Source organism: Strix uralensis, chromosome 24 (assembly GCF_047716275.1).
Source record: "Strix uralensis isolate ZFMK-TIS-50842 chromosome 24, bStrUra1, whole genome shotgun sequence".
Lineage (NCBI taxonomy): Eukaryota > Metazoa > Chordata > Aves > Strigiformes > Strigidae > Strix > Strix uralensis.
In genome coordinates, this window is record NC_133995.1 from 5227595 (window position 1) to 5253210 (window position 25616).

The 25616-nt window shown below is 49.4% G+C and overlaps 3 protein-coding genes across 13 annotated transcripts in view; 1 reads left to right on the forward strand and 2 right to left on the reverse strand.

The window, feature by feature from the left end:
* Nucleotides 1-16028, reverse strand: part of ANKS1A (ankyrin repeat and sterile alpha motif domain containing 1A) — a 127474-nt gene extending 111446 nt beyond the window's left edge. For all 8 annotated transcript variants that reach the window (XM_074893906.1, XM_074893909.1, XM_074893908.1 and 5 more), the window contains exon 1: nucleotides 15775-16028. In XM_074893906.1, coding sequence (XP_074750007.1) covers nucleotides 15775-15983 — 209 coding nt within the window. In that variant the 5' untranslated portion in view covers nucleotides 15984-16028. The remainder of the gene's footprint in view (nucleotides 1-15774) is intronic.
* A 2001-nt stretch (nucleotides 16029-18029) lies between these two features.
* Nucleotides 18030-21049, forward strand: TAF11 (TATA-box binding protein associated factor 11). 2 transcript variants are annotated; one of them, XM_074894059.1, is made up of 5 exons: nucleotides 18030-18258; nucleotides 18347-18486; nucleotides 18800-18887; nucleotides 19327-19504; nucleotides 20608-21049. In XM_074894059.1, exons 1-5 carry the CDS (start codon nucleotides 18058-18060, stop codon nucleotides 20736-20738), a joined length of 738 nt encoding a protein of 245 aa, XP_074750160.1. In that variant the 5' UTR covers nucleotides 18030-18057; the 3' UTR covers nucleotides 20739-21049. The 2 variants fall into 2 exon arrangements, with proteins under 2 accessions (XP_074750160.1, XP_074750161.1); XM_074894060.1 differs by having other exon boundaries at nucleotides 18037-18258; nucleotides 19408-19504.
* A 286-nt stretch (nucleotides 21050-21335) lies between these two features.
* Nucleotides 21336-25616, reverse strand: part of BLTP3A (bridge-like lipid transfer protein family member 3A) — a 36227-nt gene continuing 31946 nt past the window's right edge. For all 3 annotated transcript variants that reach the window (XM_074894055.1, XM_074894057.1, XM_074894056.1), the window contains one exon: nucleotides 21336-25341. In XM_074894055.1, the coding sequence (XP_074750156.1) occupies nucleotides 25216-25341 (126 nt within the window). In that variant the 3' untranslated portion in view covers nucleotides 21336-25215. The remainder of the gene's footprint in view (nucleotides 25342-25616) is intronic.

Genomic DNA, 25616 nt, shown 5'->3' on the forward strand with positions numbered 1-25616 from the left:
CGAGTTTGGAGTAAAAATATTGCCAAAAGGAACTTGTGCAAAAAAAAATTTCTGGCAGAATGCATTTCATTCCCACCGCCCATCATTCTCCCTGCACGGGGGGAATTGATGCACCAATTAAGTGTTCCAGGATGGCAGAAAATGTGTCACCCTCTGCTAGCTATCTACTCTGCAAAATAGCTACATGTTCATTGTCAGATGAAATCAACAGAATTAGAACAAGTCAAAGTTGCTATTTTTCTCCAGCACCTGCAGTGATCTGATCCAACATGCATCTCGGTGGGAATCTGGGATTTCGAGCAGGGAACCTTGCGCCTAGAAGCGCATAGGAAAGGTGATGCTTTATTTAAACATGGACACCCTCCTCCTTGTTAAGCCTTAGATACACTCTATACAGAGAAAATAAACACGCCCCATCTCTCAGTGCCGAACAGACTGCTCCAGAGACCTGTCCTCTCCCCGCTCTGGCCCACGACAGCCAAGCTCAGATGGCCCACTTGGCCACCGTGCCCTCCAGCCTAGGCAAAGCCATCTCCACGTCATGCCTTGTCATCATGAAACCCTGCCAGCCCGCTCGCTTCCACAGCAAACCAGTTCTTCCTTTACAGACTGGTTGCTGCCTAGAACTGATGCCCGAAACACTGAACAGCAGCGCTTGTGTCTGCCCTGGAGTAGATGGGAAACAGGTAAATAGGCCAAGTGAGGCAGAGCCAGAGAAACAAAGATTCACTGGACTGAGTTACCCCTCCCCTACCTCAATTAAAAAGCAAATACAATTATTTTGTACCAATAACTGCATCTAGAGTGCACTTTTGCCTTAGGGAGACTAAAAAGAGACAGGGGCTCACAGAACATCCCATTTCCCTTGTGACATTGCCAAGATTGGTGACACGAGGGCTTTGAATTTACGCTGGCATTGAAATGCTTAATTGTTCAGACAGATGGGGAGAGGGCACAGCACACGCAGGGAGAGACCCCACATGCCTTCGGGAGAGCACCAATCCCAGTACATCACGACAAGCAGGGAGAAATGTTAAGCTTAAGTAAAAAGGAAATTTGTTGCTCTGATATCGAAGACTGAATGCAATGGGATGGGAGAACAGGCCCTCAAGGAAGGGAACACGGGACTGGAGAACGAAGAGCCACGACAAAGCTTCCACTTAAGCATTTGGAGCAGACTTTGCCCTTCAACACAACCCACATCAGCAGTCAAGCTGTTTCACCCACACAGCTCAATTTAAGCATGTATCAAATCCCAGCGCTCCGGCTTAATCAGAAGTCCCTGAAGGCTGAAGAAAGACACGGCTGAACAAGAAATTAACTGGCAACAATGCGGGACACAAACAAGGCAACTACATACCACTGCACTGACTCCAGATGAAATTCCTTCTTGATGAGCTTTTTAACTGGATGCCCAAAGAGCAAGTAACAGGGAAACAACAGAGCAAAGACAGTAAGGGTAAGAAGGCAAACGGAGAAGTGACCCCACAGTGGCTGGGATGGGGACATTAAGGACACACCTGAGCGGTCACGTTCAAAGAGCACTGTGATAAGCTCCTCTTCGTTCTTGGTATGCGTCAAGAAACAGAGAAAGCATCAACTTAAGAGAAGACAACAGCTCTCAAGAAAGTTTAAGAGCAGGATGGAAACTAAAAAGGACATCCTTTACTCTAAAAGTATCTGCCTGGCCCGTTCAAAAGCAGGCACAAGAGTGAACGATCGAGGCAGTAAATTATTTCTGAATCTTGAGATAGCTCCTATAAAGTTGTCATTATTTGTCTATGCTATCTGTAGAACAGAGATAAGGTTAGAGCTTAAAAATATGAGTGTCTAAGTCAGCCAGCCAAATGATATGTATTAAATGCTAAGGTCCTCTCCCTGCTAACTGCTTCTGAAGAGCTGTGGGGAAGGCCAGAAGGGCAGGTACCGCTCCTCGGAGAGCTGGCAGAGACATCTGTAGGCATCGCTAACACTGGTAAACTGAATAAATAACGGAACAGGCAGCAAAGAGAGCTCTTTCCCACACATTTCACTGTACACCTTAAGCTTCCAGCTCTGTTTTTATCCACCTGTCAGATTTGATTTTGCCCAAGATGACAAGCCAGCCTCAAACAGCTTTTTTCCTCACCAGGAAAAAAAAAAACCCACATTTTCATTGGGGAACTTACACAACGTAAGATAATATGTTCCAAACCCCTTAAAATATTTCTGCCCACTTATTTGAAAGCATACAAAAACAATTCTGGGCTTTTTCTCTGTTAAATACAGTTCTCCCAGCCAGGAGCTGCTTTTAGTGGCGGAGCCTTTCCCAGCGTAACAGTTTTAATGTACAGAAGGAATGTATATATGCAAGTCAGACTACTAAATTATAAACTTATGCAGGGATAAAACTCTCCATTACTTCAAACAATTTCAGGGTCATTGCAACTCTATCCCAGCAAATAATTATATCTCAGCTGTAACAACTTATACCGTATAACTACCAGGATCCTAAGGCATTTCAGACGGCTTCAAAAGCTTATCCACCGCTGACAGTGACAGCTATCGAGATGGAAAGCACAAACTCCTTTTCTCAGACAGTAGCTCTGCATAGCTATCTTGGAGCAGCACTGAAGACCATTAAATTGTACCCAACTTTCCTGAGGAATTTAGAAGAAAAAGCATAAGTCAAGGATGAGTGAATTGTGGGGAAAATCAGCATCTTTAATTACTTGAAACTGAGATAACAGGAGACCAAAAACTCAAGTCTTGTGAACGCACAAGAAAAAAAAAAGCTTACTATTTGTTTACGCACACACAGTTTAAGTGCAATGTTTAACATTCAAGAGTTTACTTCAAGATTCAAATTTCTTTCATTTGTTAACTGCACCTCAAGAGCCAACATGCACCCCATTTATCTTTGCATCTGAAAAACTGGTTCCAGACGATGCCAGCCAACAAGCACGCGGCAGAGCCTGCGCTGTGCCGCCCGGCACACCACTAAAGCCTAACGAGAGTAGGATGAAACTCTGGGCACTATGATGTAAGAATGAGAAGATCACGGCAAACAGTGACCTGCCTCTTTTCTGAGTGATTTTGAAGTTGTACTTCTATTCTATGGCATCTTTGGGCTCTCATTCCTAGGCCTGACAGGAACGCGGGGCTGGACGCTTCACAGCCGAGCGGTTTCCAGCACTAACCTCAGCACAGACACCAAACACCACATTCAGATGACATCCTCCACGTTGGACCATCTAGAAGGCTGCAGTTTGGGTTTTTTTAACCAATTCTCTTCTTTATAGGTCTTTATTTTCAGCGAAAAGGAATGTCAAGGATGCATTCTGTTTCACTCTTTCTGTGAAATAATTCCCACTGAGGTTAAAGGAAATATTCCCAAAATGCCAAATCTAGCACTAATTACGCATGTCCTCCAAGTTCTCTGTGTTTTCAGCTGTTTCTAACCCAAATGGAGATGAGCCATAGGAGTTCAGACATATGGCTTCAGACTCCACCAGGCTGAAACGAGGCTGTGAAGAGAGCCCAGAGTCACAAGGGGAACACAAGTAATTTTAAATCACGCAAAGGTAGTTACTAACAACACTCCAAGACAACCAGAAGTCATCCACAGGGGATCACAGGATGAATCGAGGTCATTTAAACGGCTGTTACATGACAGCCAACACTTTATCAGACTTAACACTGTGCAGTGAGAAACCGTGGCTTGAAAAAACACTGGGAAGAAGTACTAGCAAAAAAAAACCCAAGTCCACGGGACATATAGTCCCTCTCAAGTCATCTGATGGTCTTCACAACCCTTGCAACAGAACCAAGACCAGAATGCAAAGCTTTGAAGTCTCCAGAGTTCAAGGCTTTTTCATAATCTTGCTCCTAAAAATATTGTGCTGATTTCTGAAATTAAGAGCAGTAAGGAAGGGTCTGGGGAGCCCATCTGTATCATTGCACGGGCAGGCTTCAAACCTTACCAGGCACTAGGCTTCTTTAATCGGATTACATTTTAAAACCAGGCAATTTACTTCGCGATGCCAAACTTGAAAGGATTTCTCATAGTGTCTTAATTAGGATGAGGCAGAAGTCATTTCACCTAATTTCCAACCCACTTCAATATTAGATTTGAAAGACCACCTATGACATCTTCAGTCTTGTTTGGCCTGAGTCTGAAAAACAGCAGGCAATAGGATTAGATATAAATCTAATGAGATAATGTATTTGCATAATATTTATGGCACTCACTTTTAGACAGGGTTGTGCTCTTGCATCCTTAGTATGCAGCACTACAGACACTTCCTTTTAGCTGGAAAAAGCTTGAGGTTTATTTTTAAATTCAATTTCCCTTTAAAAGAAACCATGTGTTTAAGTAACAAGGGAAAAGTGCTAATGTAATTTGGGTTTACCAAACCTAAACAACATGAAGTCAAGCTCTGACTTTCCTTAAGCTAAATAACACAGACTCTCTCGGAGAGCCTGGTAAAAGCCTTGCACACACACTCCTGTTTTAAAAGCAACTTCTCTAGTTTTGTTAACATCCTGCTCATTTCACATGTATATACTGATTTTAATCAGAAACTCTTAATAGCCATGCAAGGTGGGATGTGTCATCAAGAATGTACATATACACGTGGTGGTCTCAGCACTTGGCATCTTAGGGCCCCCCCCCACATTTAAGCAGTTCACCTTTAGTAACCGTGGGGGAAAACAGGCACCTCAACAGCACAGTATGTACTCGCGTCTGCTGCAACTCTTGGTTTAGGCAAAAGTAAAGTGAAAACCTACACAAATCTACAGACTGTATAGATAAAAAAAAATAAAAGAGTTTTAAACTCAAGGACCTTATCCAGCTGTCTGGATGCTCTACAGGATTTTCTTCCACGACACAAACATTTACAGAAAACTTGGCCCTGGCACACATTGTTCTGGAACATCCAGCTCCATATTCAGTTCGAGCTGATGAAAATTTAGCTCAGAAATTTCATCCAGACTTCTCAAAGGCCATCTCCCAGTTCATGCAACAAAGGGGTTCCCTGATAAACCCTGCACATTTCTCAAGCGAGCCATGGTGATTCACTGCAGGACAGAAAGTCAATTTAAATTCAGGTTTAAAAGTGTGCACTTGACAGGGGGAACACCCAGGTACTGAATGGTATTAAAGCACTGCCTTACTTTAAGCAGGGCATTTCCCCACCCATGAGAGGGTGGCACAGGCAAATTCAGAAGGCAGTCCTTTGGGAAATAGGATACAAATAGCTCTGAGGACATAATACAGGCTCTCCAGGTTTTTTGCGCAGGAGAGAGGGCACGTTCACACACTCTAGCACCAATTTCTTTCCAAACACAGCTCACACCTTCCTGCCCTCCATCTTTAATTAAGCTTTTTACCCCTTCATCAGTCTATCGAAGATCTTTCTTTTGCTGACAGCTACAGTCCCAGGTGGACTAACATTTCAATTTATGTTTTTCTCCCTTCTGCAGAGCAGCTGTATTAGCTTCTCCAGTCTGTTGCTATAGAAACAAATCAATCCTCAACAGTTTTATTTTTACCAGTTTCTGTGAAATAGGATTTATCTCATTTCCATGACTAAGCTGTACTCGAGAGCGAGCTCTCTGGGACAGTGACAGTGCCATCTCAGCAGCGGACAGGACCTCGTACCCGGTGTCAATGACAAGAGGAAATGGCCACCACCCTTATTCAAAGGCACCTTCTTCATTTCAAGAGGACACTTCACCTTGAAGCGATTCCCATAGCCAGAGCGTTACCGAGATGCAGCTGTATCCGTGGAGCGGAAGAGAGCAGAGGAGAGGATGGCACAGCCTGGAAGATCACGGACGTGCTGGGAAAGCTCAGCAGAGCACCCACCAGAAAGCTCGAGCACCCACCAGACATCACACGCTCTGTGCAGGCAGAGGGATCGTCTTCAGTGAGTCCCCGCAGAGAGCTGCACACACAGGCTGAACCCAGCCCGGCGTAAGCTCCTCATGAAAGGCAAAGGGCTCGCATGGGAGTCGAGGCATTAACACATGCTATCTGCTGCTAGCCAGCGAAGCAGCCCCTCCGGGCGCTACCATGGAAGGAGCTCAGCCTCCAGGAACTTGTCTTATCCTTGTCCAAGTGCAGCTGGGAGGGGGCCTTCCCTTTTGGTCTGGGATGAACGCAGGTGTAATCTGTATGTATTACCTCTATTCTCTATCACATCTTTCACTTCTGTCTTTTATACCCTGCTTGCTTTTCCTTCAATCTCACTAAAACAATGCATTATGTTAAAAAAAATCCCACTGGATGAACACTTTCTTGGCTGAGCTGCTCCTAATCTATCAAACACTGTTTCATACATTCATCTTTAGAAAGTTCAACTCTCTGCCAAACAGCCTTAATCAGCCGGAGTAGCACCGGACCCACGTCATCAAGCTGAGCAGCTCCACTTCCATAAATAATGCTCTTTAGGCAGTCCATATGCAGATATGAATTACTGCATGCAGAGCGCTGCAGCAGGACAACTGGTCTCCAAGCAAAAGAGAAGGGAAGGGGAGATCCTGCTCCTCCGCACTGTCACCTGCGAGTTTCTGCCATTTCCCTCCTATTGGATCGAGGAACTGTGCAGCCTCACGAAACAAAAGTTTTCTGTTAGATCAGCCAGCTGGAGTGATTCACTCTGGCACAGCCACACCACAACGCAAATGACTATCAGGGAAAGAAGATGGGGGAGGACAGGACCACCGCTCTCAGCAACTAACTGCTGGACAAGCTTCGTTGTAACCTTCAAATTTCACTATTTAGCGCCAAAACCCGTTTGTTAAATATTCAGCGTCCAGCTGAACTCGGCGTAGCTCCTGCCTTTCGAACACAGAGCAGTCTGGATGTACTCAAATCTGCAGTGACATTTCTTCAGTTTCGGGACTGCAGACAAAAGTAGAGGGGAAGAAGGCTATGGAAATGGCAATATCTCACTGCTCAAATATCCTATATTTGTTTACACGCACAGCTGTGGTTTTTGGTCCTGAAATTCCTACACACAGCTCATTAGTAGAATAATAACTTGGGGTATACACATCAAAAAGCCATCAGGGAATCTCACAAACATCCACTCAGTCCAGTCAATTCTCACAAGCATCCACTCTGCCACCAAGGTAAACACAGAGAAATCCCCCTGCATGAACATGCTGAATGCAGCTGCTAATTCCAGCATCAATAAAGCGAGCCCTAAAGTCAAGATGCAAATTTCAGGACTGCACCTGGCATTTTAACCAAACCGTCAGTGCCTAGCTCAAACTGCTCCTTTGGGCACCCTGAACACAAACCACCTTCTCAGTCCTTGGGCTTCTTACAGCCAGCCAGCTCTGGAGCCAGTCTTTCTGTTCAGGGCATAGAAAATAAGTAAACTGTGTGTCATGGATGCATTTCCCTGTGTCTCCCATGATGGGGCACAGCACGAATCTTATGTGAGCCCTGTGAATGCTGAGAGCTGTAAAATGATGCTCCTGGGAAGGAGCGTAACCTAGCAATTGGAAAAAAAACCCCAGGGAGCCCTGCTCCTGCCCCAGCCCCCTGCAACACAAGGGGATACTGCAACTATTTAGACCCTGGCATCTGTCAGCGGGTGATAACTGGCTTGGTTCTGACATCTTCAACACAATCTGACCCACCTAACACTCCTCACCTAACATCCTGACCTGCCTAACGCTCCTCACACCACGTCTTAGCCCATGGAGTATTTGAGGTAACCTGTAAGAGCATATGAATATTTCCAAAACCTGTTTGGCACTTCAAAACACTCTGCTGAGAAACTCTCAAAGCAAGGTGAAAATCCAGCTAATGTCTTCTCACCCTCCGTCTGACATAAACACCTTGGCACTCCCAAGAGAGCAAGTCCCAGGACTCCAGAGAACTCAGCACGTGGGTAAAGACTGATGGGAAGTCAATAGCCAGAAGAATTCGCCCCAGCCTGGACACCCACCTGTATTATAGAGCCAACATTAATCAGCTGGAAGTTTTGAGTTGCTGCCTACACAGTTAAGACACTTTTACTCAGCATTAACAGAGAGATTCCTATCCGACATGCTGCGCTCAGAGCATTTTGCTAGAAGGCTGCACCACTTCAATCGATTCACATCTGCTCCCAACTCCTTATCCATTTAATTCAGCTCTTGCACACCCTCCACAAGCACCACGGCACCTCCCTTCAACATCCAACCATCTTTTCTGCCAACCAAACCAGGCAGCACCAGGTCGCTGCCCTCTGCGTGCATGGCGTGGAAACCTCGGACTGCACACGGCGTGTCTGGAAGGAAGCAGGACAAAACTCTCCCAAGGGAGTTTCACAGAAAGGGAAGCCACCTACACAACAATTTTCATGTGCATTCCAAGCAAGCCCTGGGTGCTACATAAAAACCAAATCCTCCTCTAGAGAAGAAAATAGGTAGCACCCATCGCTTAGGTGAGCAAAGCAGGGCACGGCTAATCCGAGTTGTCCAAGGTCCCGCAGCAAATTTATGGCAAGAAAAACCCAAACCTCCCCAAACACAACCCTAATCGCAGAATCATGCTGACCAAAGCAAGCAAATAAAATGTTCCAAAGCTGAATTAGAAGATCACACAGATACAAAACTCTTAAGAGTCATTGCCAATAATTGCAGCCTTCCTGAATTATTTAAAAAGTGCTTAGAAAACAATTCACAAAAACGAGCAGGTGCACACCTAACGCCTGTGGCAGTAATACTCTTAGCAATACCAGTGTTCAGGTATCTAATTAAAGAGAGATCTGTCCTGCTTTGCTGTTTGTACGGTAGGGTGTGGATCAGAAGACAGTTTAAAAGTGGGCGAGATCATTAATCACAGCACCAAGAAGAGTGAAAGACCCAGTCGTGATTTCTAACACAGCCCTGTTTTAGGCGAACGCACCAGGAGCGACTTCCTTTTTATGGGGGAAAGGGAAGACAGGGAAATACTTTGTTTGCACCTTTACACAACCCTGGAAGCTTGGACCTTTGGAGCCTGGCTGCTGTTTCCTGCCACTATCTCCACCAAACACGGCAGGACTTGCCACTTCATCACAAGACCTGGCCCCACAAAAGGCGATAACACACCGGTGAGTGGACAGACACACTGACAGCCTTGGTCCTTACTGCGAACGGGGCCATTCCTCTTTTTTCCCAGTCAGCCACACCTGGGTGTGGGACCTCCCTTCCCGATGGGAGCGCAGCAGGCAGAGAGGCTGCAGCCAGACCCTCAGACCACGGGGGGAATGTGTAGCACTAAAATCATTTCTTTATATCGTCCAGCTGCACAAGAACAAATGTGAAACCCCACTTTTTTTTTTTTTAAATAGAAATAATTTTTCTGACTCTACCTGCATCTGGACTATTTGAAGCTACTTTAAGCGTCCAGCCATTACACCATGTCTTCTCCTAAACCAAACAAAATACTCACCAGTAATAACTGCTGCAAATTGACTAGAACACTTGCTGTGGCTTCTGTGAAGCACCAACCAAATCCTTTCCCACAACAGATGTATACAAAAAAGTCCTAATTCACAGCAGAAGTTTCTCCTTGATACACTTATAGAAGATTACATATACAATCTGGGGCTCAACAGCAGCCTCAGTTTCCCCTCTCATCAACAAAGATCCAGTCTTCTCACATCAATAGATGAAAATAAAAAGCTTTTTCTGCAGATTTGGCTTTAAAACAATTCATCCCTTACTGCTACTGGCAAAACCTACTGAATGCAGCTTGATATTTCAGGCCACAGATTGTTTTGTTGCTTCCTGCCTTGAACTTAACAGTGAGGAGGCAAAAAAAAAAAAAAAAAAATATCCAAATTTGGCAGGCCTCGATGCAGAAGTGCCCCTGAAAACCCAAGAAACCTCATGGATTCACAAAGCATTTCTAATTTCTGGACTTGCTTTTGCTTAAAGCATTAAGCTGTGTTTATATGAAGCTGATTTTATCTCTAGATGCTCACTGATCTACGAGAAATGCTTTTGCCCATGCTATATGAGATACGTTCTGAAACTGGAGCAGCCAGGGTACGACCAAGGCGCAGGGATCTGCATCAGACTCCTGCACCTGGGTTTCAGCAGATTTCCAGGCCCTGAACGGATCCCAGCGATCACGTTTTGTGAGCAGATCCCAGAGGCTGCGTGGACGGCAGCACGAAGCCAAGACTCCCCCCAAACCCTGGCAAGCCACCACCTCTTTGTGAGCCCCACCATCTGCTTCGGCAAAAGCCAGAAACCGATCTCCCTCTCCTCTGCTGCTTCTCATCCTCCCCATGTCCTTCCGAGTACCTTGACCTGCCGTTTGCGCTCCCTTCTTCACATTAGCTTTCCAGTGGGGTTTATTTTCCTGCTTAACATTTTTAGTGCTACACAGTGGCATATTCACCCCCTAGGGAGCGACTTTATCTTCAATTCTATCTCTGCATTTCCTTCTTGTCTGGCTTATCACGGTCTATCACATCTTGCTTCCTGCTTACCTGCAGAAATCAGTGATTTCGTTTGGAGTTTGTCCACGTCTCTCACACCCAGAGGGCTCAGCTCAGTGATCGAAGCAGGAACTATGAAAGCCCCAGACCTTGACAAAGTTCACATTTAAATTATAATAAACATGGTAGGCTGAAGTTTATGTGATGAAACAATACATTCCACAGAATTTACTGCTGGGGGCATCTTCTACAACTTTATGGACCAGCATTTACTCTCTTTGTTAAAAATTCAGTCCCCCAGCTCAGACCAGTCCCCGAGCTCAACACAAACGCTTACCAGGTATAACAGTGGGAATGCAGCTTCCTGCACCATGCCCACAAACACGCTCGTTTCTGCCAGGAAATGCCTGGTTTGTACCTAATTCACAACTTTATTTTTGAGACATCTGAAACGCTGCAGCACCACACAGAAAAAGCTGGGTCTGATACCTCAGAAGCTGAGATGTTCTTTCGAGAACAGGTAGTCCAAGCAGTGAGACTTCAAAAAAAAAAAAAAAAAAAAAAAAAAAACGAACTAAATATCATGCTGACATCAAAGAGACCTGAAATCAGACGGAGGAAGGAACAAGGGAGCTCTGCCAGCCCAGCTGAGCATTTATGACCCTGTTCTTGGAACGAGCTTCAAGGGGTGGAGGACAGCTTAGCAGCTCCCTTATCAGGGGATATATTGAAATACGTGAGCAGCTTCAGCAGGAGCAGGAATCAAAATGATCAGGCAAAAAGAGGAAGGCAGTCAAAAGTTGTTTGAGGAAGGGAAAACACAAAACTGACCACAGACAGGTTTCTCTACTGCAACCAAGGGGTAAAAACCCCTTACTTAGAAAAGTTCCCATGTTCTAGTGTTGTGCATTGTTGCTCCCACACAATGCACATCTCTAAAATTAAAGTAACCTGCCTTTTCTTTAGTTGATGTAGACCCCAACCCCATCAACTTCGGCCATCCTCTTGTCTTGCAGGCTGACTGCAGTTTTGCAAAGCAGTTGCATGGGTGTCAAGAGATGCTTTTCACAGGTGCCCAACCAAGATATTGTGTTTGACTCTTATAAAAGGCCCAAGGCCATTCTGCCAGAAGCTTGCAGCCCGACCCACTTCTAAGCAAGGATAAAAGCAGTCTTACCTCCTTTTCTAAATATTTCCAAATCCCAATGACAAAGCTTTGTAACCTAAATTCTCTCAGATACAGCTTTATCATACATACAAAAAAATAAATCCCTGCTCCAGGTACCTTTTTTGCGATTTCTTTACCCACAGCACTAAAGACATCTATTGTTTAAGCATCCTTCCTGCACTGCAGAGCCTTGAGAACTAGCCACTGACTGAAGCACCTTAGCCTTCTCCATCAACTTCTTCCATTAATGTTTCCACTTAATTGGCACTGTGACTGTCTCTGGGCACATGTCCAGTCCATATTTACTGGTTTTAATTTAGAAAATGCATCTAATCATAATCAGGAAAATAAATTAAGATATAGGAATAAGATCTAAAAGAAAACCCTTCAACTTTAAAGTTATTCCACAGTTGTTCTTGACCTGTTGCACACGCTGGGATGCTGCACTCCAGAGGAGGCAGGAGTTGGTGGAGTAGACACCGCAGACTCTTTTCTGTCACCTCCACCCTCCTCCCACAGCATCGGGTCCCTTTAATTTGCCAATCTTCGACTTTCCATGAAGTGTCAGACAGATGAAATTTCATATTCCCTGTTTCCAAATCCTTGAAGTTATTTTTGAAGGAGTACAGAAAGGCAAAGTTAGCTATAATTAAATACCGTGCCTGCTGCGGAGAACTTACTGCAACATCCTCCCTGCCCCGGGGAAGCAGGGAAACCGCAGGCGAAGGTGCTCTGGAGGAATTGCGCACCTCAAGAGATGAGCAAACAAGTCAGTAATCAGGCTTGGCACCAGGGCCAAGAGTTAAATTTCACACTTTGCAGAGTGAAAAGAGACCACAACAGAGACAGGGTGACACACAGGCAGAAGACAAGTGCCCAAATTTCTTCTCGGATACACTAAGGATAGTCCGGCTACTTTTTTTTGGAAACTAATCCCCAAAATCCAATGTTTTGCTGCTGTACTAAGGGACATGAAGGAGTATGCTTGCTACTGCAATAAACCTTTCAGCAAAGCTTGTACATCTCGGCCACCTCACAGACACTACGCAATCGCTTAAAGCCTGCGCTACAGAAAACAACAGTTTTGAACATCGCCTGGTTTCTCCCAGCTGCTTCCCAAACAATTGTGAGGCTTCTCCTTGCAGGTAAATTTAGCAGCTGTTTCTCATAAAAACCTCACCACTATAAAACAAGCAGAAGTCTTCTCACATGGAGTCATTTAACCCAAAGTAAAAGCCCAACACGTTGACAGAGCACTGGAAACAATCAGAAATCCTCTAAATCATGAGAGGTCCATTTTCAATACCTATCATGCATCATTCACCGCAGCACCCAAGCCCTCGAACAACCCCCAGCAACCTTCTGCTTCCTCAGTGCTGCAACCCCGCACACCACGGCCCCCTGAACTCCCACCCCACTGCTGGTTTGCAAGAGGTGACTGCAGGTAAGCGCAGACCATCCTCACGGTCACTGCCCGGCGTTCGGAACGCTGAGATCGAGGAATACCGCAGCCAAGTTTGCTGGATCAAACGTGGTACAGAGGTCACGATCCACACAGGTCTGAGATCGCATTCGGGGTGAGCATCCACATGGGTGCATGCAAACTCTTGTAAATCCAGGGATGCTGCAGCAGATTTCAGACAGCAAGTTAAGGATGAGCTGCAATGACTCCCAACATGCTGGGAACACCAACACGCTTCCAGAACGAGAGCCACTATCATAAACATGCAAAAAGCCTGACTAACTCAGCAGCAGGGGAAAAGAGGTTCAGGGATTGGGAATTTTGGTGGCAGAAAAGGATCATTGTAGTGTCAACTGACAGACATTTAAGACAGTCGAGTTAATGAACACAGAAGCTATGAATGACAGCTGGGACATTCACCACCCTTCAGATACGCGTCTACACACGAAACCACGTGTACATGTGAAAAATCACGCTAACTGATCAGACATCAAACAGCCTGCCCACTCCACAAATCAGCTGGTATCACAAGCAGTTGTCTTACCGGAGAAAAAAAGGTCGCCGTCATCACCACGCGTTGTCGGAAAGTGCGACGGAGCTGTTAGAACAAGAGGCTGATAACACTCGTGGTGTGTATTTAACTCAACTGACCCTCTCTACTTTATCTAAACACCCTGCAAGTACATCCATCTTCTAACGCAGACGAGCCTGAAGTGGTCGGAGCAATTCCCCACTCAAAACAAGGGCTCAGAGTGTTCAATATATTAAAAGAGAAGAATAAAGTTTGACCCGAGAGCAGATTTACATTTCAGAGGAGCAAATGTACGCGCCGGGAAAGCACAACCTCTCCGTGTCAGCGCGTCTCTGCCATTCAGCCCAATGTGCAACAGCAGATTTCTGATAAGGAAAAATGGATCAAATTTGGCCACAAACGGGCAAGTCGTATCCCTCTAAAGAATCAGGTCGTGCAGTGACAGCGTCACTCAACACTGGACTCAAATCTCCTCCCCCTGTCCCAGTATAAACCAGTTGCTCAGGGAATGGGAACAGCAGCATTTCCAGCAGAGAAGCTGAAATGGCAAAAAGCTGCAACTCAAGAAACGCACCAGCCAGTGGTTTCCTTGGGAGATGCCGAAAAAAAGGGGAGGAGAAAAAAACTAACAAAGGTCTAAGAGCTTCAAAACAGAGCAAATTACAAATGACTGTGCCCTCCATCTGCTTGTGCAGCCCCCAGCGCAGCAGAGCCGAGCCCCAAGCCCCACCAGCCCTCGCCGGTTTGAGAAGCGCAGCAGAGCAGTATAACCGCAAGCCACGAACACGACTGAGGGAGGACGAGCGTGCACGGAGCAAGAGCAGCGAGAGGACGCCTTGCCGAACACCTGGCTGCACATCTGCCCCAGTGAATTCAGCCAGCAGCTCTCCTCACCATGGGAACCTACACACGACCTGGCTTCAGAGTCGGCAGCCTCTGCTAGCACCCTGTCCCAGAGTCCTCCTCTGAAGACATCACATTTTCCCAGTTACACCAGTCTGCAGCTACACACGGTAACCAGCAGCATCCAGAACCTCGTAGCCTGCAGCAGTCCGAGCCCCGGGGGACACCGGGCAGCACCCAGCCCTGGAAGCACCTGCTCCAGACAGGCTCCTCTCCTCTCCCAGCCCGCTGGCCCCTGCTGCTCCTCACCTCGGGGCACACGAGCCCGAGGGGCTCAGCTGCCAGCCCCCTCCAGCACAGCCTCCTCGCACCCCTGATCCCACAGACAGCACCAAACCCTCAGGGCTCCCCCAGCCCATCCTCACACACCCCACATCCATCACAGCCCACCGTAACATCTCACCCCATCCCCTCGGCCCTCAATTCCCATCCAAGGCGACTCCTCCCCTGGCCCAGCGCCCCAGGGGACTGGTCTCCCCAGTCCCTCCACGCTGCCAGCGCTGCAGCCCACATCCGTGTCCCCCAGGGCTCCAGCCCACACCGCCGAGCCCCAGGGACCTCCAACATCCCCTGATCCCACCGCCCTCTCACCCACACGCTCCACCCCAAGAGCGCATTCAAATCCCTACAGCTGCCCCCGCTACCCTACAACTCCCACCTCATTCCCCCAACCCGCACCCCCCACTCCACATCCCTCACCCCGTGTCCCCCAGCCCCCAGCTCACACCTTCTAGCCCCGACAGACCCCCATCCCCACACCTCCTGCCTCCTCCTGCCCCAGCCCCTATCAACACGGCCCCATAGCTTCACACTCCCTCTCCCTGCCCCACACTCCTACAGCACCCCAAAAGCCCACACCCCCTACTCCACCCGAAGCCCCCCAAAGCCCCCCAGCCCCCACCTCCTGCTGCATGACCCTACAGGCCCCCCAGCCCCCCCACACCACCCCCTGCCCCGTCACCCTAAATCTCCCCAGCCCGTACATCCCTTCCCATCCCCACCCCCCTCCCCCAACCCTAAATCCCCACAGACCCCCCCTCCTGGGCTCCAACCGCGCTCTCCTTACCTCCCACCCCCCAGCCCTGCACCCTCACTGCCCCCCTGCCCCACACAGGCCCCTCCTGCCCCACAACACCCAGCCCCCTTACCCAGCAGGCCCACAGCCCCCTCCCCATACCCCCTCCCTCCTCCTCCCGGACCCCACAGCCCCTCCCCGGCCCTCAGCCCCACTCCCACAACCCCACACCCCCCTCACACCCTCAGCTCCCCCCCCCCGCCCCCAGGCCGCGCTCACCTGAGGAGACTGGACAGCGGGTGCCCCACACCGCCGCTCCCGCTGCCTCCTCCGCCGCCTCCCCCCCCGGAGCTGCCTCCTCCACCTCCTCCTCCTCCCCCCCCGGAGCCACCGAAGCCGGAGCTGAGGCGTTTTCCCGATAACAGCTTCTCCACAGCGGGCAGGTTCCCGGTCCGGGCGGCCTCCAGCAGCTCCTGCTCCTTCCCCATGGCCCGGCCCGGCCGCCGCCGCCCGCCGCCACCGCCTCCCGCCAAGCCACGCCCCCCCCGCGGCCTTCCGGGGCGGAGCCTGCGGGTGGGCGGGGCTAGAGGTGGGGGCGGAGCCTGCGGTGAGAGGGCGGGGCAAGTGCCCCGCAGGCCACGCCCCCCCCCGCTGGGTTATTCTTTCAATGAACCCTTTACTCCACCTCCTTTTGGGCTCGTTTTGTTTAATTTTATTCATTGAACGCGTAAATAATATAAAAGGGGGATTCCAGCACGTGCTGCAGGGTGAAAGGGGTGCGTTTTGGTCAAATTCCATCTCCCAGATTTCTGATACACTGGAGGAGCCGGGTGTAAAACACACCCGAGCGTTAGCTCACGGGTGTATATACAGAACAGATATTCCTCTTTTATATGCATCCTCCTGTATAACTTTGCCAGGGTTTTCCCTCTGCGTGTTTACTGAGAGGATGAACGTTCACAGATAATTTTGCAGCTATTTTCCCACACGGACGTCTTCAGGGAGGCGCAGTGTTTTGCATTGCACGCTGAGGATCAGTCTACACGGAGAAGTGAAATGGGTAGAAGCAGTTATCCACTGCATAATGCTATAAGCTAGCGTAAAAAATAATTCAAATGCGGCCAGATGGTTCATTTAAACATAATATTAACAGTATCAGCCCTTGCAGGCAGCTGCTCTCTCCCTCGGAGGGGATTTGCACCAGTTGACTCAGGCACTTTTTGATCCCTGTGTTTGGGGAAGCCTGTTACAGCGCGGTTTGTGCTTCAGGGAAGTGAAGGGAGCTCGTCCTGATCCGTGCTGTGCCCCACACACAGGAGGAGACTCACAGGGGATTCACACCCCTGGCATCCATCACCGGCCTCACGTCACTAAGCGTTTGTTTGGGCCTCCACACGCAGCGTTACCTTCCTGCCGGGGGGCTTGGGACCACGGAACCACACAGAGGAGGAGGAGGATGCGTAAAGGCACTGCTGGAAATTTTGCATATTTAAGCACTTCTTGCCAAAGGCATTCCAGGACTTTGCATGCTGGAGTGAATCCTGCAGCCCTATGTTAACGTTATCCCACTTTACAGCACAACAAACAAAGAAACAAAGAGCAGCGGGGTGAGGATCCCGAGGCCGAGGAGGGGCTGGGACAGGTGGAGATGTGGGTGCTGAGCCTTCCCCACACCGTGCCCAGCCCGATCCTCGCTCCCTGCTGCCAGAGCGGGACCTGTTAGAAGGAAACACCGGGGAAGACGGGCTGTGGCAGCCTGTCCAAACCGATCCCTGCCTCCGAGACACAAAACTAGCGGGAAACCCACAGTGATAACTCGAGGAGCTCTGACTTGTTGGAAACTTTGATCTGGGCCTTGAGACCGAGCTGTGGACTCCCAACCTGCCCCACCGTAACGTGGCTCCTTTTGAACAGCCAGGTTTTCCTCTAGCTCTGCACAAAAGACTCACACAGCTGGAGGGGACTGGCCCCTCTCCCCGCTGCAGCCACCAGCCTGGCTTCCTGCAGGGGCCCCCCTCACCCCACACTCGCCCCAGGCCATCCCCATACCCCAGCACCAGCCTTTCCCACCCCAGTTCCCCCAGTTCCCCCTGCTCCAGTTCCCCCAGTGCCCCCCAGCCCTTCCCACTCCAGTTCCCCCAGTGCCCCCACCCCTTTCCCACTCCAGTTCCCACAGTGGCCCCCACTCCAGTTCTCCCAGTGCCCCCAGACCTTCCCAACCCAGTTACCCCAGTTCTCCCCAGGCCAGTTCCCCCCAGCCCTTCCCACTCCAGTTCCCACAGTGCCCCCAGCCCTTCCCAACCCAGTTACCCCAGTTCTCCCCGCTCCAGTTCCCCCAGTGCCCCCCAGACTTTCTCACCTAGTTCCCCCACTACCCTCAGTGTCCCCCACCTCAGTTCCCCCCAGCCCTTTCCACCCCAGTGCCCCCCAGTTCCCCCAGTTTCCCCCCCCCGGGCCCGGCCCCACGCCTCACCCGCAGCCGCGTTGCCCTGGCGACAGCCGCGGCCCTTCGCGGCAGCCGTAGCGTTACGTCATCAGGAGGCGACGTCGCTGCGCCAGGCGATGGCGGATCCCGGCGACGCGGGCCGGGAGGAGCTCAGGGCTGTCGCCGAGGGCCAGGAGCCGCCGCCCGCGGCCTCGTCCCCCTCGGGGGATGGAGCGGCGGCCGTGGAGGAGCCGGCGGCCGCGGAGGTGGCGGGCGAGGGCGAGGCGGGAGAGGCCGGCGGGGGCGGCGAGCCCAAGGCCGAGGCGCCGGACGGGGAGGTGAGGCCGGGCCGGGCCCGCTGTGAGGGGGGAGCGGGGCCCGGACGGGCTGTGGGGCCGCCGAGCCGAGCGCTGCGCTCTCGCCCAGGTGAGGAGCGCGGAGGGGGAGGCGGTGGACGGGGAGGACCCCAGCCTGCAGCCGTCCGCAGCCAAAAAGGTGAAGCTGGAGCTGAAGGAGAGGAAGGAGAAGAAGCACAAAGTGGACGAGGATGAGATCCAGAAGATGCAGTGAGTGCCGGGGCGGCGGGTGGCAGCGCCTGGGGAGGCTGGTGCTCGGGAGGGCACCGCACAGGGTTGCCACAATGATCATTTAATTAGTTTACGAGCCTGTGGTTAACGAAGCCCGTAGCTCCATCCTAAGTCCCTCCTGAGCAGGCCCCGCCCTTTTGCATTACAAACCTTGGCACCACGGGAGCACCTGGCTCTGCTTTGTGCTTCAGGATGCTTGGGATGGTAGAAGGGCTTTGCGGGATTGTTGCAGGAGCCTGAAGAGCTTCAGACTTTTATTTTTGCTGTAAACAAACAATTCTCTCCGCTCCAGAATACTGGTCTCTTCCTTTTCTGAAGAACAGTTGAACCGTTACGAGATGTATCGCCGCTCTGCTTTCCCCAAAGCTGCTATTAAACGGGTATGACTTCAGTAACGCTTTGCCACAGACACTCTGAGCAGACCAAGCAGGCTGAGCCTTACTAAGCCTGGCTGTGGCCTTATCTGGGCCTTGCACAACACGAGCTGGCTCTGTGGCACGTACAGGCTGTGGGTGCTCCCCCCTCCAGCTGTATCTCAGCCCCTGTGGCTGAGGCCATTATCAGATCAGCTTATCCCATTATGGTCTAGCTTAGTGCCCTCCCACAGTTTATGCAGTTTAAATAGGAGCTCATCTTAAATAACAGCGGGCTGGGGGCCCATGAGGCAACAGGAAAAAGTAATTGCTGGTACAGGGTCTGCAGCTGAGTGAGGGGAAGCTAAAACCTTGACAGCCAGCGTGTGCTCAAAGCTGTAGGATCTAATTCTAAAGTTCTATTACTGCTGTTCTGTTTCAGTAGCCTTTGGTTGATACTTGACAGGCTCAAACTGCTAAATATGAGTTAAAATGTTCCACTGCTGCTGTACCTGGCTCAGCTGACTGTCCTTCTCCGCTTGTCCAGCTGATCCAGTCCATCACCGGCACCTCTGTCTCTCAGAACGTGGTTATCGCCATGTCTGGCATTTCCAAGGTCTTCGTTGGGGAGGTGGTAGAGGAAGGTGAGTGGCAAACGTTGAGTGAAAAGGTAAGAATCCGGGGTGAACTCAACGCTCACAGCAGAGCAGAAGGACGTGAAACAAGACTGGACACTTTGTGGTTCCCAGTCTTGCTGTCCCGTGGGGCGCTCAGCCCCTCCAGCAGCAGCAGAACACTGCAGCCAAGAGCGGGGTGAAGCGTGGGGTTCCCACTCCCCTCTGCCCCTGCCCGCGAGGCAGCAGGGGCTGGTGACCACTGGCCTCCTGTTTCCTCCTCTCCAGGGAGGATAACTTCGCAGGTCTTACTCAGTAAGCTGGCCTGTAAGCAGGCTGCAACAACGCGGCAGTAAAGATCTTCTGTTAATGCTGCTGATGACAAATTCAGCCCAGAGGGAAATTAATTATTTAAGCTTCTTAACCTGTAAGAGCCTTCCCTTATGGGATGAGCCCAGATCGTTCTGGGACAGCGGTGGGAGGCTGACCCCGCTGTGCGCCTGCTCTGCTTGGACTGGAGGAGGCGGTGGTGCCATCTTTGATGCCAACCAGGTCACACGGACTCGTCACACAAAACGTGGCCTCTGTGCCGGGATCGCCGTTACGGGGTGATGCAGTTTTGCTGTTCCTGTCTCTGCAGCGCTGCGTTGCCTGAGGTGGTTTGGAGAAGCAGCTTCACTGCTGTCGTTAATTGTTTCGTGTCGTTAATTGCTTCATGTCCTTGGCAGAAGGTGTAAATGATACTTACTGTAAATGATAGAAAAGTGCACTGCAGGTTGTACCTTCCTGTCACTGCTGCACCCAACACCCCCAAACACACCACCCAGCCTAGGGGCTGCTTTAGAGCAGAAGGTTTAAGATGATAAATTCTTACATGACTCAAACCAGTATATTCCAGAGTAGCCAAGTGGTTTAAAAAGTTTATTCTGGTCCAGTACCAATGCCCCTAGGACTGACTCTTTCAGAGTAGAAGCACACAAAAGCAGTTTTGTTCTTGTGTATTAACAAGCTGTGAGCTGTAAACCCTGCATGAAAATGTTACTTGTTGCCTTTAAAGTTAAAGCTCCAACAGGAAGAGGCTGGCTAAGCTTAGCTGTCCTGCTGACGTGAACTCTTTGGGTTTTGGTGTGCAGCACTGGACGTGTGTGAGAAATGGGGGGAGCTGCCACCGCTGCAGCCCAAACACATGCGAGAGGCCGTCAGGAGGCTCAAGTCACGAGGACAGATCCCCAATTCCAAGTATAAAAAGATCATCTTCCACTGAAGTGTCTTGAGAGCAGCAAGAGAAGACAGAAGTTAAGGTTCCTGGTGTGACCCTCACAAGCTACGCGCCTGCAGCTCCTTCGGGAGCAGTGAATAGATTTAACGTCTGCGGGGAGGGTTCCTGCAAGGGGGCTGCTCATCCGAGCACGACACAGCCTGGGGCTCGTCTGCTTCAACCCAGCCACGACAGGAACGTTCCGGGTGTTTCGTGTATTCACCCACCAGGGTCGTGCTTTCTGCTGGCACAGAGAGACGGGTGTCTGTGTGCAGCACCGTGTCTCCTTGTTCATTAAACTTGTTATTGCGGTCTTAGTCTCGCTGGGAAATACTAATTGTGTAATGGTGTTGGTGCGATTCCAAGTAGGGGGAGAGCAAGGGGATGATCTGTCTCAACCAAGCCCGACATGTTGGGGAGGCTTTGCCTTGCCTGGGGCAGGTATTGCTCCATTAGCATAAGAAAGGGAGCAGGCTGAAAGCTGATGCTTCTGAAGTCATCACCGGGCTCTTCTTCCCAAAGCCCATTTTATGGAGCTGTCTAGAAAAACAGTACAGTTAGGAAGGGGGAGAAAAAAAAAAACCAACAAAAAACATGAGCCTGTAAGGAGGTTAACAAGTTTAATTTCTTTTCGTGGTTCATAGAACCAATAAATGCATGAGTGGAAATATACTGCAACAAAGTTCCAATACTGCCTAAAACAAATTCAAGTTCAGACTTGCACATTACCCACCTGTACATACAGTAGTCCCCTGTGAGCACGTTTCTTCTAACTAATTGTAAAAGATGCTGAGGCCATGTGCTTATCCTAGGGTAACTGTGTTGTAGTTACACAAAGGATTAAGCTGCCTCTCATCGTAACATAGAAAGAGTCCTTAAATGGAAGCCTCTACGAAGTAAACTTTGCTCATCAGCTGTGGAGATAGAGGAGTTTTAGTCCTCCCACACATATGCCTTGTAGAAAGGATGTGGATTTTGTTTTACAGTACTTTTTACTGGTACTTTAAAAAACCCCAAAACAATGGAAGTGCTTTAATTCTTAAACAAAACCAATTGACTTAAGTTGCTGGAGCAAGAAATTTGCTGTAAACAACCTGGCCCCAGCTCTGTTCGGTCTGCACACGTGGGAGGGAGCGGTAAGGGGTTGTGACACAGCAAGTAGGCACCACCTCTGAGAAAAGCCTTTGCACCCTACTCATTTCCCAAGGTAGCTGGAGATGAAGCCGGACACCTACTCAAACAAAATGTCATGGAAGTTGGAAAGAGAAGAAAAGAAACCTCCCATTTTCAAGCAATTAGTGAATAAAAAGTAATACCATTGCATTCCACCTAAGGCAAGCATTCTTATATTTCTTGCTTCATACAGGAAGAGGGAGCAAGCACAGAAGCACGGAGGTTTGATTAAAACTTCAGCTTTTGCTTGTGTGGGCTTTGTGCGGTTCATAATGGTACTTACAGTGAGCTGTTCGAGAGGTTTGTTTCAGAGCAAGTCTAGAGACAGAGACGCTTTGTTACCTCCTTCCTTGCTGTGAGCAGCTCTCACAGCAAGAGTCTTATTTTCTACAGAAGATAACTTGCATTTTGGAACACCTGCTTTTATTTCTGAATTCTTCTATGCACGAGGCAGTATTGGTGAAGGAAATGCCCGAAAAACTTAAAGTGCATTTTCCTCTCAAAAACAGGGTGACAGCCTGCTCTAGCCCATCCTCCATCATAGGCAGCACCACAAACCTGTCAAAGGCTGCATCGAGCAGGGGATGGGTCATGGAACGTGCTCCAGAGAAAGCAGCCAGGCTGTGGAGGAGTGACCCTCTCCCGTGGAGGAGGGAAAGCGACCGGCAGAAGTCCCAGCACCCCCACATCAGAGCTAGCGCAGGCCAAGCGGGTGGTGAGCGCGAAGCCTCCTGCAGCTCCCGTGCTTCTGCCAGAGGCAAGTCCTCCTCCTCTTAATTCGTTTGTGGCTGCCTGCTTCCAGAGGTTCTAGAAGGAAGGGCAGGCCCTCGCTGCTGCTGTCACATCTGGTTGTAGGCACGGGGCAGTCAGGTCTTGGCAGAAACACTGGACTCCGGCAGCGCGGCCCGCCCCAGGGCTGGCTGTTGAAGCCCAGCGTACAAGGACTAACTCCAACAAAAGTTATTCAAAGCTACCTTCAGTCTAATGGAGTCAAACATGGAATTAAGATGATGATCTTAAGAGTGACAGTTGTTTCAATCACCATCCCTCTCTTACATACCCTCTTTTTTCAAAGTGAAGGTTAACAACCACAAGGAATTCACTCTTGGCTGCCCGCAAACCACAGAGAGCAGCGTCTCCACATCCAGCCTAGCGCTGTAAATACGTCCCCATTTCCCCTAGAGCTAAAGAAGAACTGAAATGATCTCAGAGTGCCTGTTAGGGGAAAGTGTTCAACAGCTCCGGAGCTGGGCAAAGGGACAACTATGTAAGAGCACGGTAGGAAAACCCAAACTTAACTCTCAACTCATTTGCTTGCTTTTGCGTAGTTTCCAGGCCTCAACTCCTCATGGCTTGTTAATCAGAGGCTGCTCCTTGCATAGCAAGCAGGATTAAAATCTTGTGTTACTTTAGCTAAATTAATTTCAGTGGAGTAATGCTTACATAGAAAAAATAGAAAAATCCATTAAAGTTTTGGGGAGTGTGTTCAGCTAAAACACACAGTAAGGGTTACCTAACCTTTACAGACAAGTGAAGTTTTCATCTGATTAATAAAGGAGAATCACTTATCATGTCACTTCTCCTAGCACTTAGCGGGTGGCAATCGCTGTCTGTTTTACACGCACTAAAAAGCCTGTGCATCAGAAACGGTACATTTACAGAACACAAAACGCATCTGGAAAAATCCAAGTCAAAAGATAAAATCCAACGAATTCCGCACACAGTGAAGATAAAGGGGAAGGAAGGGGTGTTCATCCAGAACAGGCTGAAAGTCACACCCTTCCGTACGGGAGCAGAGAGCAAGGTCTGCTCTGGAACTGCCTCCCCCTGCGCTGCCACCTTCTTCAGCACATTGGCCACGTATTGCCCGGACTAGTAGAGCAAAGAAACCACGTACCAGTTTGTCCTCAGGAGCGGATTTGATTCTTGCAGTTGATAAATTTCCTTTTTTACTTTTTAAAATTAGTGTTTACTTAATATTTTACAAGGGATTTCTTTTTTCCCCTCCACACTTGTAGAGGCGATTTCTTTATAAATTAAGTCAGTCACTGACCACAGAGAGTTACTCCTCTTCAGGGAAGCAGCTCCAGAAAAGGCGAGAATACAAACCACGTTCAACCCAGCAGCTCCTGCTTCATCTCCACCTCACAGTGAGCAGTGAATAGTGTCAGCCTCCACCCAAGGGGGCTGGGTCAGCACCCTTCTCATGACCCACATACCAACGTCCCTGTTAAAAGTCACCTAAGACCAGGCAAGAGCTCAGTGCTAATAAAAATACACGACCGGGCAGGAACAGACAGCTCCTTCCTTGTGCGGCCAGTACTGCTCTCCCTCTCTCCACTGGTGAAACTCAAACAATGGTTTGAGGTCAGCATGCATCCCAAAGAAAACACATAGGTCATCTCATCCTGTGCCTTAACCAACTTCCTTCACCCCTGTTCTTTGATAGCAAAATTAAAGAAAGTTTAAACAGTGCTTTGTAATGAAATCAATTAATTCCTTTGTGTTTCTGCATCAATGAAGCCAATCATTGCAGGATTAAGTGAGAATGAACTAGACTAAGTCTAATATACTACCCAGTCTGTCTCAACACAACAAATTACTGGTGGAAAAAGAAGCCTGAAGGAATTTCTTTACTATCCTGACCCTGTTCTTGAGGGAATAGTGAGCTGTAGCCCCTTACTCCATGGGGGGGAAATCCCTTCTGCATCTCCCAGACCCACCGACCTCCCATGTTCCCGTTCCCGTGCCACAGTACACGTGCCTTCACATCAGAGCTCTGGGCTGTTCTCTGTCACTCCTGATGTGGTGAAGTAACTACGCTCCTTTTCCTGTGTTCTTTGGCGTGCACGATTGGGCAAGAACACAACAAGGAAGGTTGAAAGAAGCAGAAACCCCACTACAGACCATCTCTGGATGTTAGCATGAAAGGTGAAGGCTGAAAGCACACTGTCACTGCCACTCGTGGATGAAGAGACATGGGGTGTGTCCCCCCCAACTTGACCTTTTGTTTGTAGGCTGACTGCTGCCCTGGGTCAGTGACAGAGGCAGCACCATACTGCCAGGACAGAGGAAAGTGGCTGCAAACAGGTAACTCCTCCTTGTTCCTCCCCTGCTGCTCAGCCAGGCCTGCCTGCCTTCCTTTCTCCCTCTTTCAAGTTCATTTTGCAATCGCAGTTGGTTTCCATTCTTCGAGGCGATCAGTCTCCAGGAGGTTGACTCGTTTAGCAGCAATATAATCCAACTAGCCGCCTTAGTGCTGGTGGTGGTCTCCACTTCTCCCGAGCAGCTGCAGCCTGTGCCCTCGCTGTCAAAGCTGGAAGAGGGGATTGTATTTCCTAATTTCCTGCAGAAGGCGAGCCTTGTCCATGTTGGCTTCTGCAAGGGCTATTTTCATGGTCTGAAGCTCCCTTTGCAACTCTGGCACTTCCTTTAACTACAAGGGACAGAGAAAAAAAAAAAAAACAAACCAGGAGTTTCCAAAGGTAAGCAGCAGGGCAGATCTGACTACACTGATCTGCTCAAAGAACAACACCAAAGCAGGAGGTTTTGAGATTAATTACACTACGTGACACAACCACACAAAGCTCACTGACAATGTGACCCAGTTTGAGTTGCAGAAGTACTTGCCAACTGGTGCCTGCTGACTTTCATACCTGTCATTAGAGTCAGCCCAGGCTGCCACTGAGTCAGCCCAGGCTGCCACTGATG